Raw genomic sequence first — 20,551 nt, 5'->3', positions numbered from 1 at the left:
ACAAGCAGTGTTTCCTTCAGATTAAAAAAAAAGCAATAATCCTGACAGAATACTTTATTATCCTCCTTACTAATCACTACTTGAGACAGTATATTTTACAGAGTGCTCTCTTCAAAGCAGCCTGATTATATCATTCTTGATATACTAATATGGCTGATTGAGCCTGTTTAGGCATCTCTGAGATGATGGACTGCTGAATAGATTGTAAGGACATTAATTAATTTTGACTCTCTGGGAAAAACAAAAATCTTCATGAGAAGGCCAACAGATTCAAAGAGGCTATGGTCTATTTCTAAGCATCACAACATAGCTGTTAATTAAAATTGTATTTATGGACCTTTGCACTTATTGTTATTAAGATGAAGAATTAGATACATAAGGGGTCCATTTTCAGTGCTCATCACAGAGCAATTTATGAGCCTTTTTGGAGGCAGGAGAAAGAAAGTATAAACATCAGTCTACTCTCTGGTCTACGCATGAATACTGTTTAGACTTAATATATACAAGATTGAATGGCAAGAGTGACATTTATGTAGCATGAATTAATGAAGACATAAGGCACAAAGCTGCTGCTGTCTCTTTTTTCCCTTCCTTCATAACTCTATATTCTTTTGAATGATATAATCGGCCATTTCCACAATTAGACTACCAACTCCAGTAAGACCTGGGTCACATCTTTTGCTATTGTTACGTCTCTTCTAGCATTTAAATAAGTTTGAATTGCACCTGATAGTTACTTTTATAGGTCACATGTTACTTGGAGCTATCCCCTACTATATTTATTGACAGTGAAGTATTTTGGATTACTCAGTGCATTAAGTGTTTCCTGAGTGCCTACTAAATAACATTTATTGTTTTGGGAATGATAACATGAATTAACTAAATTTTTGGTAAGTAAGGAATCAAATATGCTGATACAGCACACATGCTTACTATTGTGCATTTCTATACTCACCTCTCAAGGTCAAAAAATACCCGCAAATAATCTTAGGAAGCTAATGCTCTCGTAAGTATAATAGCAATTTAAGATATATAGTATTCAATAAAATACAACTTAATTTGATATTTGGTTGATAGTATCCTGCAGGTTATGCCTATGATAACTGTACTTCCTGTTGGGTAGACAGGACAGATATTATCATTCTGATATTAGAGATGAGAAAAATAAATATTGAATGATTTTTCTCAACCTGTAAAATGAGTAAGAAAGGGCAGAAACCTTGGTGTATGGATCCTGATCCAAGCCCTTTTCCAGGACATCACTGTAGTGTGTTCCTTCCTTATATACAGCTCTGCCTGAATCCCCTTAACTTCATATTCAGGGCCACTAAATCTCAGTTTGCTTCTAGATTTATATCACTCTGGTCTCTGATAGAGTAGATGGAGACTCCTATATTCATTTGTTTGGGAAGGTTGGACAGGGATATGGAGTTGGATATTCAAATGCCCGTCCTCCCTCACATGATTCTCAGACAATTATTCTTGGACCCACTTTGATCTTACTCACATGCACTCAAAACACACACACACACGTAAAGACATACTTGCACAAACACTCATGCGCAGACACATACACACAGACACACACAGAAACATATAATGACCATATCGTAACACATTTTTTAAAGATTCAGTTGTTGGACAAGAAATTTTTGAGGCATTCCAAGAAAAAGAAGGAGAAGATGGGGGAGGAACTGGGGGGAGAAAAAGAAGGAGGAGGAAGAGGAAAAAGGCAAATGGGATCAGAATGATTGGAGGAAGAACATCAGAAATCCTCAGTTAAAGAAAAATAGTTCACTATAGTTCTTCCCAAAGAAGCTACACATATACACAGATATCCTAAGATCCAAGTAAAAAATACTGAATTGTGCTCCCTTCCTGCAAAATTCATATAGTGAAGTGCTAATCCTAGTGTGACTATATTTGGAGATATGATCTTTAAATAGGTAAATAAGGTGAAGTGGGGTCATAAGAGTCCTAATTCATTGGACTGTTGTCCTCATTAAATGAAGGAGAAACACCAGGAATCTTCATGTACAAAGGAAAGGCCATGTAAGGACACAGAGAGAAGGCAGTCATTGCAAGCCTCAGGAGCGGCCTCAGGAGAAATCAGATCTCCTGGAAACTTGGTCTTAGACTTCTAGCCTTTAGAACTGTGAGGACATAAATTTCTGTCATTTAAGTCACTCAGCCTCTGGTATTTTGTTATGGCAGTGCTAGCAGACTAATACAAATACTAAGAAACATTGTGAAGAGCTTTTCAGGGTAACTCACTCAGGCCACTTGGAGGAATTGGGAAATTGGCCCCGCTTCTCACGTTTCCCACCAATGATTGCTGCTTCCAAACACAACTGCTTACGTAAATGGCTTTTTCTCTCAGGATAAAGTCAGGTAAGGGCAATCTAAGGAAAGTTGGCCATCTGCCTGGGAAAAGATAATCATGAGATAATTACAGTCTGAAAATGAGTCAGTGTCATGGTTGGGGTTACACAGGATCATCACAATAGGGAGTGGTTTTGAACCTTGGCTGCATATTAGAATCATCTAGGGACTTAATAAAAGTACTAATAGCTGGGTGCTACCCACAGAAATTCTCATGTAATTGGTCTATGCTATGGCCTGGACATGAAGATTTTTAATAATTCTCCATGGGATTCTAGTGTGTGGTCAAGGTTGAGAACTCCTGCCCTGTGGGGAAGCATACCTGCCTGCATGCTCAACCTACATCCAAAGCACCTGCTATTCATCCTCCTGGTCAAAGAACTCTGTTGGGGAAACAGTTCTTTATGCTGACTGTGGAAATTCATTATTGTGTCCTAAGCAACAAATGCTTTCATTCATGAGCTTAAATGAATAACCAAGAATCACCACACATTTGAAGACAGCCAATATCATGAAAGGGAAAGTAGAGGATGTGAAAAGAACAGTTATCCATGGAAGAAATAGAACTCAGCATAATGGACAAAAAATCATATTTTTCATTGCTCTTTAGAGAACTGCTGCTTGGTTTATTATCCAGATAGATGAGTCCCATCTCATGCAATTTCTCATGTACTTAGGATGAAAGCTGTCAATCACATGCACCTGTAGAAGGCATTGATTTGGAAATGAGCGTCAGTCATGCTTATCTGTTAACACCAGTGCGCCATACAAGTATAACCATTTTGATGTCCACCATGGTGTTAAAAATATTGGTGATATATATTTCCATATATATGTATATATCCCCATACAGATGTGTGTGTATATTTAAGTAAATATTAACATATTTTCTATTGGTTAGATATTTTATTATAATTAAGTATAGTTAACTGTAATATGCTACTATTAAAAAAGAAGTCTTTATCTGACAAAAATATGTACTGAAGTATTTAAAGATGGTGCAATTTGATACGAGGCTTACTTTTAAATACTTCTGTAGTATTAAAAAATGTGGGTGGAAATATAGATGAAGCAAGATGGACCCTGTGTATTAGGCCATTCTTGCATTACTATAAATAAATACCTGAGAATGGGCAATTGATAAAGAGATTTAGTTGACACACGGTTCTACAGCCTTTACAGGAAGAATAGTGCCAACAACATCTGCTTGGCTTCTGGGAAGGCCTCAGGAAGCTTGCAATATGGAAGAAAGTGAAGAGGAGCAGGGACATTGCATGGTGACAACAGGAGGAAGAGAGAGAGTGGTGGGAGGGGAGCTGCCACACACTTTTAAATGACCAGATCTCCAGAGAACTCACTCTCACAAAGAGGGCACTGAGTCATGAGGGATCTTCCACCATGATCCTGTCACCTCCCACCAGGCCTCAACTCCAACACTGGGGATTACAATTAGGCATGAGATTAGGCAGGAACAAATATCCAAACTATATCACCATGGGTTAAAAATGGTTAAAGCTGGGTTTTCGGTAGGTAGGAGTTAATTGATCTATTCTTTCTACTTTGCTATAAATGCAAAATTTTTCAAAATAAAGATGTTTAGAATATGATCAAATCTAGTGAAAAAACCTGACAATATGAAATCTAGTGTGAAATTAGGACTGATTATTTAGAAATTGCCAAGGGCATTGTATACTAGATAGAAGTGAATACAATAAATAGTAATAATAATATCTCTTCACTAGGTTTTCAAGTTATACTGAATCATAACAGAATACGATACAAAAATTCTTTTTTCATTTCATATGATTTTTAAACAGTACATTGGAATTTATTGTGATGCCAGTTCAGAACAAATTCCTGTTTAGTGAAATTGACTAGTGTTTGGATACGCAAGAGGAGTTAGTTACTACCAATTGTCATGATAATAACGGGAATTAAATCCTGAGAGTGTTAAAGTGAAACATTGGGATTTCTGTGATGTGTCAGTCACCATGTTGAAAATGTGTGTGAATAAATAGAGGAGTTTTCACAGGTGGGTGACACAAAAGTAAAATAATGTACATTGACATGATTAGAAAAATGTTTCTTCAGCCATTCATTCATCCAAGAAATATTTGTTGAAGCTTATTTTTTGAGATCCTGTTCTAGGTGCTTGAAATCTCTGTTGACAAATCAGAGAAGGATCTCTGGCATCCTTCTCTGCTGACATTGTAGCAGAGGGGAAAAGAAAGTCAACGTGAAACATTATTAATCACAGATTTGTATAGTTTTTGGTTGTTGATAAGTGCTATAGGAAAAAAGAAAAATAGGAGTTTTTAGGTGATGGGGGTGGGGGAAGAAGAGTGAGTTAAATAAAATGTTACAGATAACTACTCGAATAAAGATGCTTTCATTAGTGTTTTAAACTTTGCAAAGAATTGTGGATGGACAGATGCATGTGTGATGTATGCTGAATAAACACCGGTAGAATCATCTTTATGTCCTCTAAATTTCCCAGGAGAGTAGCACTAATTTGCAACTATGTTCTAAGTACTTTACATGTAGTAGATCATTTAATTTTTACCACGACCCCATGAGGCTGAAGTATGTACTATAATTACCTTTTATTGCTTCTCAGTCCTAGAGAATTTAAGTAGGTTGCCCAAGGTCACATACCTAATAAGTGGTAGAATCAGGATACAAATCAAAGTCTAGAGCTCCAGTGCCTTCAGACTTAACCAGTGGACAATCCTGCCTATACTTTTGCTCATTACATATTCATTAAAATATTCTGATAATATCTTTCTCAGTTTCAATGGAAATAACTATTCTTCTGTTCTTACTTGCTTTCCACACCCCTCCAGGTAAAATAGATCCGAAATCTAAACGAAGTCAAAGCTCTTTTATAATAGTGACCACTTACCATTTTACCTAAATAAAAGCATTTATTTTATTAGTTTTGCCTTCCTGCATGACCATGAAACAAGTTTTACTTGTAATCTCAATTTGAAAAACAAAGTTACAGAAATATTATTAAGCTAATTCATGTTTCCAAAGGCATCTTGACAAATAACTCATAAAGAGATTCTTCAGAGTTCTTTGAATATGAAGATGCAGAGATTCAGAATCCCTTGTCTCTACCTATAACTTATAGGAAATGGCAACAAATTTCACTTACATATCATCTTCCTGTGATTGAGGTATTCTTGCTGCTAAGCATATTAGGAGCTTTCAAAATAAGATGACTCTGCCTTGTGTTGGCATGCCACAACCAAAAGTTTCATCTTTGTATCACATTAACGCATACTGGTGGGAGAGGGGAATTTATAATGTTGATTTTGATGACAGTTAATATCATAGAAATGACACATTCTGATTAAAAAAAGTGTTTTTATTTAAAGAGATAACAGTCTCAAAAGAGATTAATGCCTAAAGCATAATTTACTGGAAAGAAATATCATAATTAATGACATTTAAAAGAAACAGAGTCATTGTATCACTCTTCACAAAGCAAATCAAAATAATGTAATGACAGGCATTTTTATCAAATGCTGTGAGAAAAATTCATTCACCTCCAGAAACACTGCATCTGTGTTTTCCATTCTGACAACTTTGAGGAAACTTTGTTCTTTCACTGGCCATAGTTATACTTCACAGCATTTCAAAATGACACATGCAGACTGGGTGTGGTGGCTCACACCTGCAATGCCAGTACTTTCAGAGGCCAAGGTCAGTGGATCACCTGAGGTCAGGAGTTTGAGACCAGTCTGGCCAACATGGTGAAACCCTGTCTCTACTAAAAGTACGCCAAATTAGCTGGGCATGGTGGTGCATGCCTGTAGTCCCAGCTGCTTGGGAGGCTGAGGCACAAGAATCACTTGAACCTGGGAGGCAAAGGTTGCAGTGAGCTGAGATTGTGTCACTGCACTCCAGCTTGGGAGTTAGAGTGGGACTTCATCTCAAAAAAAAAAAAAATTGCAGATGCACCTTGGAAATTTGGGGGAAAAATATATAAGCATAAAAAGAGATTGAGGGTATTTCAGTTGATAGTCATTAGGCACCCTTCTATTGAGAGTGAGAGACAGGCAGAAATTACAGAGGATGCAGAGGCAGGCAGAATAAGTCTGACTCTGAAAAATGGAGCTTTTGCTATTTTGAAAGTGATATAATGTACAGCATTTAAAAAAAAGCCATTATCCAGCTTTATTTTATGAACGGGGGAGAAAAAAAACGTGTAAAATTGCCTCCAGTTTAAAGCAGGGAATGAATTCAGATCACATGAAGTGGGAAATTGTCTTTTTTTTCCTTAGTGCAATAAGTATGATTTTTCTTGGGACCCTGAAGATGTCAAAGCATAGCTTTCCTTTATTTTTAAAAAATATTATTATCATTATTATTATTATTTCAAGATGCAGCTTCACTGATCATCCAGGCTGAAGTACAATGGCACAATCTTGACTCACTGCAGCCCCCTCCTCCTAGGTTCAAGCAATTCTTCTGCCTCAGCCTCCCAAGTAGCTGGGATTACAGGCATACACCACAACGCCCAGCTACTTTTTTTTTTTTTTTGATAGTTTTGATAGAGATGGGGTTCCCCCATGTTGGTCAGGCTGGTCTCAAACTCCTGACCTTTGATGATCCGCTGCCTGGGCCTCCCAAAGTGCTGGGATTACAGGTGTGAGCCACGGAGACTGGCTAGCTTTCCTTTAAAAGCATCAACTTTTTTTTTTAACAGAAAAATGTAAAATTGATTACCTTGTAGTAGGATAACTCAATGAAACAGTTTCAGAATCTCAAGATGGTAGCTAAAAATCATCTATAATACAAATTAGAATTTTTTTTTTATTCCCTGCTTACATCAATGTGGAAAAAAATGCCCATGAGGCATAGGGATTGAGTCTGAATTTGGCTAATATATATTTGGCACTCAGATATTAAGTACATATTGTGGTGTGAGGATAGTACACTTTGATGCTGAATTTATACTATTGTATTGGACATTAAGCAGCTCCAATTTTCAAAAATGTGCAATTCTTTTAAAGAGTTTTTAAGGTAAAAGTTGAATGTTAGCATTGCCTAATTGTAGCTAATTAAGATGTAGAATATAAAATCTGTGTTCCAGGAATCTTAAGAACTTATCATTATAAACTTACACAGGCAAAAGTGAAGTATTAAATGAAAAGTGTACAGAAAATATTTGGTGTCGGTTTTGGAGAGGTAAAATTCAGATATATTTAATGAATTCAAGATTCCAGAATACTACACCTGGTAATATTTAATTAAAGTATAATCGATTTTACAAAATTAATTGAATGCATTCTGATCTGAATATGTGAGAGTTAGGTAGTTTTAGAAATGGCAAGTACTAAGCTGTAAAACAGTTCAAAATCAAACAAATAAACAAAAATTCTGCTTCTATAAATAGCTGTCCTGGGAATGTTGTTGATCACTTCATAGTCATATAAATAAAGCGAGTTGGTTTAATGATTTACCATTAAATTCTAAATATGTTGTGGCAGTTCAGACATTTAAGTTTTATTAACTGCTTTAATAAATTCTGAACTGTGCTCGAGAGGCTACATTGACCTTCCCCAAGGATTTTGCTAGGTATGAATAGGTAGTTCTCAATAAAGCAACTGAAAGTTTATAAATGTTTGAAAGTAGGTCTTGTCTGAGCTTGCTAGATAAAAAATGAGTCTATTTCTGAAAGTATAATTCAATGTAAGGTTTTATAACATTGAGATACAGTACATAGTTTCTGGATAATTCATGTATTTCTATTAATAATTTCAAGAGGCTAAGCGACTTTTCACCTTTTTGATTCTCAAAAAAATATACATATGGCATCACAAAAGTTCATCCCTCTTATAAGATCAAACTTAGATATGCTAGAGCTTCAGAATTAAAAATTGCCAAAGATTAAATTTGCAGTGGTGTCTTCTAAGTTTCCAGGTAAAATTTTGCATTCTTAAATTTTAAAATGGATACATTGGCATGCATTCATACTTCAGCCAAGAATCAATTATCTGACTTTTGTATTAGGCTGCAGGATTTTGTAAGGCCAAAACTGAATATGCAAATTTGAAGATGTTAAGTGGGGGTATACTTTGAAAACTCAGCCCAGAGTCCCTTAATTAATAGTTGGAATTGCTAGCTTTGATATTGGACCTTCCATGACATTGTTTGTCCTGTGCCTAAATAAATATGCTGCAGTGAAATGGTGGATTGTCATTCCCAGTGAATTAATTTTCTTTACATTGTGTTTCATGATATAGCCCTAAAATGCAAACAGTACATTATATAACATTCCCTTCTATGAAGTCACACCTTTGCTAAACTGATTTGAGTTTTTGCTGTCACAAAATTGACATTTACTGGGGAAAATATGGAATAGGAAAAAAGGTGACGTTCAGTCTGATTTCAAGGTTTGGGAATTTATGTAGTGCCCAACAGACATACTCCCCGTTAGAAAATAGCTGTGGTTATTTAAGGATGAAATAATACATATGTTATTGTTTCCACTGGTGTACGTTAGTTTTTCAAGTACCTGCAATGTTGTTAGAATATTTTCAAGTACTTGAAATGTTAGGTACTAGGCTGGAAGAAATATCTCAATTCCGTTTGTTCACTTTTCTTTATTAGTAAATTAGTGAAATTCTTAAAGATGTTGTGATTCGAGTTACTTTAGAAGCCTATAAGTGATTACATAGGATGAAGCATTTGGTTAGACTTAGTTCAGGTTGTTGCGGAAACTTAAAATTGGCCTTTTATAATTAAATATTGGACTAAAAGTATTGAAAAGAAACATCTAAGTTAGTGAAGTTTCAGTGTATTTATGCAATTGGAGGAATAAATGTACATAATTACAAGATTTTAAATCAGAATTCCATTCCTAAATTTGCAAAATTCGTTAAATTTGTGTTAATGAATCTGATTACTATTTTTTCCTACTGCTCCAAACATTTGACTTTCAACATAGGGTTGACACTGCAACATGGAAAAATAAATATTTAAGTCTGAATTAAATAGGATCTGCTTCTGAGACTGAAGTACATTAGTTCTCATTGTATATGTTTTAGTATTTGAGAACTGAACTATAAAAATGATTTATACAAATATATTAGTTAAATAAATATATGGGACAAGTTCAAGGCTACTTTTTCACATCCAATGTAACATGACTATATTCTGTACTTTGAATTAAGCCCTTACTGTACATGAAAAGTTATTAAAGCTCATTGGATTATACCATATTTTTCTTATTGAAGATAATATTTTAAAGTTTGTCCGATAAAGTACAGTCTAAATGCATTAGAAATTCTCAAGTGTATAAAAGGCAACAGAATGTAGGGAAATCCAGATGTTTTTATTTAATTAAAAATAGCATGGATTTAAGGAAAGTACATTTTTAATGAATAAGTCACTGTTCATAGTAGGCTTGACAGGTGCTGTCTAGGTATATTGGCTTCACATGCCACCTATGTTGTTATTTTCCAAATAAGAAAACAAGTAATATTTTTGGAACAAAATGTGAGCCTTAGAAAACTTTTTTTGCGTGGCTAAATACTGTGTTCAGTTTTCCTAACCCAGTATTTGGTAGTATATACAATATATTTCAAAGGCCAACGAGGATAGAAAACAGCTTACCTATGCTACAGGAATACTTCAGGTTGTTTTTATGTCTACTCTTTTGTTTTGAAAATTTTGCTGCAATAATGCTCAAAGTTCCCTGGTTATCTTATTGAAATAAAATTAGGCTGAGTGCAGTGGTTCACACCTGTAATCCCAGCAGTTTGGGAAGCCAACGTGGGCAGATCCTGAGGTCAGGAGATAGAGAACATCCTGGCCAACATGGTGAAACTCTGTCTCTACTAAAAATACAAAAATTAGCTGGGCATGGTGTCATGCACTTATAGTCCCAGCTACTTGTACAAGTCCTACTTATACTCCCAGCTCTCTCTCTCTATATGTATATATTCTCAAATATTATATATATATATATATAATGTTTACCTACCCACGAAGGGGAATGGTAGCTATGTTGAATATCTGACAATGGCAACAGAAAAAAATCCAATTGTGTTTTAATGCAGAAATCTTTCACATACTAATGCATTTAATAAGAAATGAAGTTGTCTGTTACTCAGAAAAAACTAATTTAATGACTCTTAGAATCACAGTTCACTTTGCAAATATAGCCATTCACTACTGCCCTGGCCAGTGTGGGAATCAGAGCAACTGAAAATAAGATACAATGCCAACCAGTCCCCAATACCTACTCTGTACTTGCTGTATGCACAGCATACAAAGTATTTTATTGCTGGAAACTGACAGGTTTGAGCAAATTAGGAGAATAGGAATACACCTTCATATTCAAAGCCAATATCTGGTTACTTTATGAGTCACTGACTCATGGGAATTTTGTGAAGCACATGATCATAGTGCCACTTTTTTTGGCTCAGAAGAATTAAATGTCTTTGATATATGACTGGCAAAATGAAAATGAGTTCTGTTTGATTGTGTGTACGTGTAAGGATAAAAAGATATCTGTGGATGGTATAAATACATTCTGACTCGTGATAACATACTATCATTGCACTGAAAAAAATTGTGTTAATCTATTTCAAGGTCGTGGTCAGCACTTCCTGTACGTCAACTCATCGGGCTCCAAGAAAGGATCCATTGCCAGAATTACTACCTCCAAATACTTCCCAGCAAGCCTCGGAATGTGTACTGTTCGGTTCTGGTTCTACATGATCGATCCCAGGAGTATGGGAGTATTAAAGGTACGAAAGAAGGCACAGATGTTCACTGAAATATGCGTGACATTTTTAAACATTGTCTTTCCTTTTCTTATTTGTATTTTTGTTGGTCACACCACCAATGCTGATGCCATTAATTTCTCATTTTTTTCTGGGGCAACGGAGCTTTGGCAAGCTGTGCTGTCATTCATCTTAATCTCATTCAAGATTTATCTCACTGATGGCTGCCACCTGAACTCAATTATGTTGCATGCTATTTAAAAGATTATCTGGAGATAAAAGAGTTTGGGCAGATTCCACATGTACGTTCTATTAGCAACTTAGCTAGGGACAGTGAAGAAATGTGATGTGAGGCATAATGGTGAAGAAGATAATTTTCTACCCAAAACTCGGTAAAGGAAAAGCAAATTTGAGACTTAAAGTATATATCAGCTCCTAGTAAAATCAACATGCATGCTCTATTTTTAACAAAGGCAATAATCTGTGCAAAACGCAGATACCTTGAATGAAACAAGTTGCTGCAGTTATACTTTTCATTGTATCAATGAGCTTTTCAATCAGCATGCACCAATGTTAAGATCTTGGTTTCTAATTAAATGATTACACATGGGTACACCGCACCTAGTGCTATTAACTTACAATTATCCATCCTACTTTTTGCATAAATACAAATGGGATTTTTGTCTTTATAGCAAATATTGTTCTTTGTAAATAATAACAGCTGTTATTAAGTGCTGCCTTATATTTACTTGTATTATAAACATTCTGTGTTATCAATTTTAATTCTCACCTTTACCTGATGAGGTAACTGTATTTTTCCCAATTTTACAACAAAGAAACTGAGGCTCAAAGACGCTTACTAACTTTTCCAAGATTTCACAGTTGGAATTCTGATTTGAAAAATCTGGTATCTTTTTTTTTGGTGGGGGGAGGTGGGGAAGGACAGAGTCTTAATCTGCCACCCAGTCTGGAGTGCAATGGTGTGATCTCAGCTCACTGCAGCCTTCGACTCCTGGGTGCAAGTGACTCTCCTGCCTTAGCCTCCTGAGTAGGTGGGACTACATGCGTGCATCACCAGGCCCTGCGTTTTTTGTATTTGTAGTAGAGATGGGGTTTTGCCATGTTAGCCAGGCTGGTTTTGTACTCCTGACCTCGTGATCCTCCCACCTTTGCCTCCCAGAGTGCTGGGACTATAGGTGTGAGCTACTGCACCCTCCCCCTCAAAAATATTATGTCTATTGCCTAGTAGTGTTTCCCAGTTTCTCTGTGGCTTACCAAATAAGTCAGGAGAGATACATGGGAACATGGCAGAAAGAATAAAGGCCCTATCAATTCTAGGCATTGACAGAAATTGAAACTCTTAAGTAAAAATCTAAACATGCAAAGAAAGTGGAGAATTTATCCTGATTCTGTGAGAATGTCTGTTTTTTTTTTTTTTTTCTCCAAAGGAAGCCAGTAAAACAACAGAGAAAGAGGTTCATTTTTAACAGTTGGGGAGCACAAGAGTAAATGCAAAGCATGTAAGATTTTTTAATTTTTTAATAGTTTTTACATCTAATCAATGAATATTCAGTAGATTAGCCTATTGCTTGTGCTAAACTTTATCCAGTATAATTTATAACTGCTGAGCTTCAGGAAACTGCATAACACCTTAATTCTACTGACATTATTAAACATGGGTTGCTACAATTAAAGAGGACAGTTGTCTACAGTTGCTCATCAAAGCAAATATCAATGGAAAGGCCACTAGACCTTTCCATATAATGTAGGCAGATTTCGGTCACTTTCTAAGAAAATGTTGCTTTCTCAATTCAGAAAGAGAACCCATATATTCTTTAGCTACTCACCAGCTGGACATTCAGTTCCATAGTTACCCAGTTAAGTGGCACTCTGTGTTTAGTCGTGTTTCTGTAAATAGCCTTTGAAATAGAAATGCTGACCTCACATCTTGATTTCTGATACCTGGTTTTGGTGCCTACTGATTTTTCTAACCAGAAGGCAGCAGTTAAGTATAACAATGTTCTTCTACTCTGGGCAGTTTTCAGAGAGGTCTATACTGGAAAGAATAGTGGCAGGAAATTGATAATCAGCATGATATTGACTTTTCTGCATCAATGGTCTTTGTGGTGTATTAGGTCATTCTTGCATTGCTATAAAGAAATAACCGAGACTGGTAATTTATGAAGAGAATAGGTTTAATGGGCTCACAGCTCTGCAGGCTGTACAGGAAGCATGGCACTGGGCATCTGCTCAGCTTCTGATGAGGCCTCAAGAAGCTTTTAAGTACGGCAGAATACAAAGGGGGAGCTGTCACACGGTAAAAGCAGAGGCGAGAGAGGGAGGTGTCATACGCCTTTAAATGGCCAGATATCATGAGAACTCACTCACTATCGTGAAGACAGCATCCAGCCTTGATGGATCTGCCCCCATGAACCAAGCACCTCCCACCAATCTCCACCTCCAGCACTGGGGATTCCATTCAGCATGAGATTTGGACAGGGTCAAATATCCAAACTATATCAGTGGGGTTGACTGCCACAGTGACTTTCTTTTACTACTTTCATGGGTGGCCTCAGTAGGGCCAATTATAGGCTCCTCTAGCATTTGCTGCAGAGGAAAAGAGGTATTTCTCTTTCTTCTGGATTGCAAGTTGTAGGAGCATAGACTAGGCTTGCAGCTATGGGAGGCCGTCTTCCCCCTCAAAAGGACAGAGAGTGTTTGACAAAGAAGCTAACACACAGAGGAACACAGAACTAAAGAAAGGGGAAGAAACAGATCTATTTACATGATCTTTTTAAACTCTCAATCTCACTTTTCTTGCACCAGTAGAATTCTCCTTTTGTTACTTGCTACTGAAAAAGCCCTAATCATTACAGAAACTCAGCAAAAACTGTTTTCATAATGTGTCCTTACATCACTGATGGATCATGGTAGCTGGGGCAAATCTTATTTTCGCAACTATTGCTGTGGAAAATCTTGACTTATTCACAGATTGAACACTTTCCTAAGCATGCAGTAATTTTACATGTGGAGGAACCAATGAAGTGAAAACCCATTCTCCCTGTTCTTCGGATTGAGGCTTTCTATCAACATGCTTTTCTTTCACTAGCTGCTAGTTTGTGCTTTCTTATAATCTCTACTTAGGGCATTACAGTGCTGCAGGACCACCCATTATAAAGGAGCTGTGGACCCATGTTTGTGGTTCTATTTTCACAAATATTTGACACCCAAAGCTCAATTAATATAATCTGGACCTGTGGTGGGAAAGAACTTCTTTTTCTAAGTAAAAAAGAAGTCCTTTTTTTCCTTCTCTAATAATGTTGACAGCATTAAAAAAATCTTAAAAGAATAAAATAAATGATTATATCTACTGTTGGTGTGGATGCAAAGAAATAAATATTCATTGTTGGACTATCAATTTGCAATTATGCATAATACTTTGACAATTAAAAATTTATAATTTTTATGTTATTTACTAAAACATTTTACATCTAGAAATTTGTTGTAATAAAAATAGCTATGTATGCTATTTTATTTATAAAGCTTTTTTATCTCAGTGTTTACCCTAGCAAATATTGGAAATCACTTGAACATCAAAAAGTGGGAATTACTAAAATATAGTACATTCAGTCATACTGAAATGCTGTAGAACAGTTAATTCTGTGAGTGAATAATTAGTTATAAAAAGTTTGTGATTTTTAATGACCTAAGCAGATTATTAAGAAATATGTATACTAGTATGCAGTTTTTAAAAATTATCAAATTTTGTGTGAAAATATGTGTATGTCTATAGATATTTTCCCATATAAATATATGTACATATATATAAGAGGGAAAATAAATAAATGGAGAAATACATCCTACAATAGTTTAAATAATTATTTGTACATTTTGAGGTGAAAATGTTTTTTTTATTATTTTGCAGCCTTATATATTTTATAATTTTTCTACATGAAACTTACATGAGCTTTCTAATAAAAATTGTGTGTTTTTAAATGGTCCTCATATCTGGAAAGGTTGAGAGACACTGCCCCAGAATGTACCATAAACACATGGTTAATAATAGCAAATATGGTTCCAGAGTATGTGGTAGATTACAGTTGTCCGAAACTATTTGTTATGTTGATTATATAAATCCTTCAAAAAAAATATGGCAAAAAAAAATACCTAAGGTGAATTTTCAGAGGTGAGAGTTTATGAGGCAATAAAAATAGCAAGACATTCTCAAAAGAGATTCCAAATTATAAATTGTGGGAGTATGTCCCTTGTCAGCATAAGTTTTCTGAAATCTCACTAAGTGTTACGCATTTCCCGCTCTCCAAGATCTGCTCTGTATTCCCAGGAACGACACTTCCTTGGCTCCTCTGCTTTCTGCCTTCCTAGATAGGTCTGGTCAATGGAAGGCACCCACCAAAGACCTGAGGACAGGAAGAGAAGACAAACCTTCTTTCTCTCTCTCCCAATTTTGGATTTAGTCTCTAACTGTACCTTATCTGTGGCTCAGCTTCCCCCAAATAGGCCATGCTTCTGTAGGTCCAGCTCCCACAAAGTATGCCTGACAAATTTCCTGTTCTTCCAGCAGCTTGACTTTGGCAACTTTCTTCCTTTGTCCCTCTCGTTTTGGGATAGAAACATTCTACATATGGTAGGTTGCATCATAATTTCCTTGCTAATTTCTCATCTCTTTCGTAACCTTTGTAATCAGTCCCCTATATCTCTATATTAAATGTTAGAGTTGATTTTTCCTGATATAAGTATGCACTGTGAAGAAAACACAAATCTTTTAATGCTATGACCTTACAAAATAATTAAAAAAAAAACAACAACAAGTAAGTGACAGGTTCAATTTGTCCTCATTACATTAACTTATTTCTGAATAAGGTTCTAGTAGGTATAAACAGAAAACATGTAGACAAAACAGATAACTATCAAACCTTCCATTTGTCATACAGAACTCTGGAGCAAATAAGCATGTTTCCCATGATAATTACTCATCTCCTGCTGAGAGAGGTCTTTTATGTTGAATGGTAAGGAAACCCCTCTCAGAAAGGTGATATTTAGATTGAGAGTTGAAAAACAAGAAGGAGGCAGGCAGCCTTGTGAATATCTGGAGAAAGATTGCTCTAAGCAGAGGTTACAAGTTAATGAAAAAGCTCAAATGTAGAAATTTCCAGGCATGGTATAGCTGGAACAACAGAAAGAGATAAATAAGATTGAAGATGTAGGAAAAGACCAGGTCCTTTAGGACCTTGTAGGCATGATAAGGAGATTCAGTTTTATTCTAAAAACCATGGGAAGCCATCAGAGAGTATCAACATGAAGAATAATATAATCTAATTTAAAAAAAATGTAAAAGGTTTGTTTGTCTGCTCTATGGAAAGGGCTGGAATCATGGGTAGGAGGAGGCCAAAGTGAAAGTGAAACTTGATATCTTAGTCCTTTCAAGTTGCTATTGCCAAATAGCATTGACTTGGTGACCTATAAACAACAGAAATTTATTTCTTACAGTTCTGGAGGCTGGGAAGTCCAACATCAAGGAGCTGACAAGTTTGATGTCTTACCAGACCTTCTTTTTTGTGACTTCACATGATGGACAAGGCAGGGAGAGTTCTCTCCTGTCTCCTTTTTCTTCTCCTTCCTCTTTCTCCAGATATTCACAAGGTTGGCTTCTTGTATTTCAAGCCTAAATTCAAACACCATCTTTCTCAGAGGTGTTTCCTTATCATTTGATATAAAATGCCTCTCTCAGCAGATGATGAGTCATTACTTATCATGGGAAACTGATTTTTTTCCAGGGTTCTGTTTCACACATGGAAAGTTTCATAGTTAGCTGTGTTGTTGGTTTTCTGTCATTTCTCATATTTGACTTCAGTGTCTTTACGGCACTAATCCCATTCCTGAAGTCTCCCCCTTCATGATCTTGTCACCTTCTATGGGCCCTACCTTTTAATACCATCACCTTCAGATTTCAGATTTCAACATGTGAATCTTGGAGAATAATATTCAGTCCGTTGCACAGGGAGAAAAGTGAAGATGATTTCAGAAGTCCAGGGCAACAAAGATGTGGCCTGATTTAAAATGGAGTGTAAGGATAAACTGAATACCAATGCCTGTAAATAATACACAGGACTTAGATCTTCACTGACCTTTAAGATAATTTTCTAAATAAAGCATATCTAAATTTTATTAGCATATTAATGAAGTATATCATATAAAGCTAAAGCAATCAACAACAACTTGTACAGTCCATGAGATCAAGGTGAAATTAAATTATGATTTTCTTATTATGTTTTAGGGTGAAAAAGCCAAACTATGCTGATTTATCTCAGCCTTGAAAGTAGAGGTCTGCATAAAGAAAATATTTTATAGAAATTAGGAAGACTTCAATATCTTTTCATTGTAAATGACTGATAATCAGAATAGTAAAATGTTCACACAGGCATCAATGTCCTTCAGTTCAAAGGCTGAAGAAATTAGGGAACAATGTTAATTTGTACTTAACGCAATAATTGTTTTATTTTCTAGTAATGCCAAACCAGAAGAACTTAGAAAGATCAGTTTTTGCCTTTCAACTACCTACTTACATGTCAAATTAAAAGCACTCTTTAAAATAATGGTGGTCACTTTTTGATCCACATTGCCAAAAGGGCCCTAAATGAAACCAAATTAATGTTTCATGGCATTATCTAAGTATAGCTATTCAGCTTCCTACCTTCTGTCTTGTTTGGATGTTTGATGCTATCTCAGTTGAGTTGGTCTACAAAAAGCAGTTAATTTGGCACTGGACAAGATAATTTCCCTAAAAATAACTAAATGTTTTGTTACCCCAGATTTGTTTTTAAAGAAATAAAAGTGAACAGGTAACTCACAATTTATACTTTTCATAATATTTTTGTAATTTTTATAAATTTCTAATTGCTCATGAAGAAAACTGCTTTCTGAAGCTTCTGTGATAACAGATAGGTTGATATATATATAAATGGGGTTCTGGAAACTGATTGTTCATATTTCAGAACAACTGGTCTATGGGGTTGAAATAGTCTCTATCTTGGATTTGAGGAGTTCTTAGGCCTAGATGAGTTTCAATAAACTCATAGGATAAGACATTTAGCAGGTAAATGTTCCAGTTCAGAAAACCATTATTGTTGTGAGTTGGTGCTACTGAGTTGTGTTTTGTTTTGTTTCAGTGTAATACTTCGGAAGATAGTTAAAGCAGAGAAAAGAAAAACAGAGAATAATATCAGACTCAGACTTAATAATATCGGATGGTTATGATATGCCAGACAGCATTTGAAGTCCTCTATCATAAACTGATTAATCTGATTTTCATACCCTCCAATGAGGCAGGTACTGACATTATCTACATTTTAACAGATGAGGCAAATGAGATCGAGAAAGCTTCAGGAACTTGTCCAAGGTCATAGAGCTAGGCGAGTTTTCCCACATGGCCTATCTCTACTCTGTGTTTATAATTATTATGCTTTCCTGCCTTTCAGAACTAGAGGGCTATTTTCATGACATATTTAGGATTTGCATTTTCATTATTCAAAGTCGTGTCTTATATTTTCTACCAGTGGTTGATAACATCAAATTCTTTAAAAGGTACTTTGCATGTTTTGTGTTCTGCATATTGTAGTTTTCAGTACACCTTTTGTCTGAATTATATATTTTACAAAATGGCATCGTGGTTACTTAAATAGCTAGATATGTCTCCAAATGCTTAGTGTGTGTGAGCCAGCATGGAGGATGCTGTGTTTGTTTTACCAGTAGTTGCCTGTACGATACTGCATTCGATCCTTTTGTTCTGCTGCTTTTTTCAAAATTATTTATTTATTTATTTATCTCTTTCTATTTTTTTGAGACGGGGTCTCACTCTGTCACCCAGGCTGGAGTGTAGTGCCACAATCTTCACTCACTTCACTCCTGGGCTAGATTGATCCTCCCGCATCAGCCGTCATAGTGGCTGGGACTACAAGCATGAGCCACCACACCCAGCTAATTTTTGTATTTTATTTTATTTTGTAGTGATGGGGTTTGGCCATGATGCCCAGGTCAGTCTTGAACTCCTGAGCTTAAGTGATCTGCCCACCTCAGCCTTCCATAGTGCTCCGATTACAGGTGTGAACCATGCACCCAGCATGTTCTGCTGCTTGAGATGATTAACTTTTGAATGAGCTGCTCAAGGACAAGGGCCACCAAGACTGTATCTTCTTTGTCAAACTCACTGAGGGCCCTTCTGGTTGATTTTGTAATCATCTAGAATTTGTCATTACATCTATAGTTGTCCTGTTAGAATTGTCAGACATTTCGAGGATCCCTTCTATAGGTCAGAGCAAGAGGAAATTCTGTTCCCTGTGATGAAAGCAGACATCTAATATTCAGAATAGGAAGCTTAGCAGAGACGAAAAGGAGTCTTACCCCAACTCAGCCTTTCTTAAATGCAGAATGACTGTGGGCCCTCTGGGGTATGGTGCAGAGACATGTGGCCCCACAGTGGAAGGTATTTTGAGGTAGAAAGACTTTTGATACATCATTCAACAACTATTCTCACAACCCATAATAAGATAACACAGCCATATGAATAATAAACTGATGAAATATGGTGCATAAAGAGTTTCTAATAATAGAGGAAATACATTGATATTTTAATTCACTTAATCAGGCACTAGGTTACTATTTATTGCAGTGAAGTAATAATTCACAAAATGATAATCTTTGTTAATGAGCTGCTAAAATGGCTCTGGTTATTCTCACAAGATGTTACCATATAGATGAGGACCCAGCCTATCTCATAGTTACACTTGTGTTGCAGAAATTTATTCAGGCATATGTTGAGTGAAAAGAAAAATGGAAAAAAGAAAAACCTTAAAGTTTTAAAAGCAAAAAGTATGCTAAGTTAAATGTTCACATACATTTACAAAAATATATATTTTCAAAAATGAAAGGCCAAGGACAGTGGCTCATGCCTTCAATCCCAGCACTTTGGGAAGCTGAAGCAGGAGGATTGCTGGATGCCAGAAGTTTGAGACCAGCCTGGGCAACATGGCAAGCCCTTGTCTCTTTAAAAAAAAAACAAAAACAACATATTAAGGATTTTAAAAAATGAAAGGAATTAAGTGGGTGCTACTTTGTATAACATATGCTTAAGTCAATATAAATATCAGGCTTTTTTGTTTTCTTTATTATAACACTGTAAAAATGCATTCTTATGTTATTATGAAAGTTACTGAGTGGCACTATCAGTGTTCTGTCTATAATTTTATTCATTTTAAAAGTATATTTGAACTAATTTTCTAGACTAACCAGTTCTCGTTCATTTTTTTCTTATGCTGAACTTCATGGCCATTGTTTTTACAAGTGATGTTAAACTACTTATCAGTGGTAGCTTTGGAGAATATTGGATGGCATTTAAGAGACATATGGCAAAT

General features: G+C 35.8%; 1 protein-coding gene across 1 annotated transcript in view; it reads left to right on the top strand.

Annotated features, from left to right (window-relative positions):
- Nucleotides 1-20,551, top strand: part of MALRD1 (MAM and LDL receptor class A domain containing 1) — a 576,163-nt gene that overhangs the window by 384,873 nt on the left and 170,739 nt on the right. The window contains exon 33 of the mRNA XM_032244079.1: nucleotides 10,990-11,147. Within this exon, the coding sequence (XP_032099970.1) occupies nucleotides 10,990-11,147 (158 nt within the window). The remainder of the gene's footprint in view (nucleotides 1-10,989; nucleotides 11,148-20,551) is intronic.

The sequence above is a fragment of the Sapajus apella genome, unplaced genomic scaffold (genome assembly GCF_009761245.1).
Source record: "Sapajus apella isolate SASKATOON/1434 unplaced genomic scaffold, GSC_monkey_1.0 scaffold53, whole genome shotgun sequence".
NCBI classification, from domain to species: Eukaryota; Metazoa; Chordata; class Mammalia; order Primates; family Cebidae; genus Sapajus; species Sapajus apella.
The sequence above is the reverse complement of the archived record's forward strand: the minus strand, read 5'-3'. Positions and strand labels throughout refer to the sequence as shown.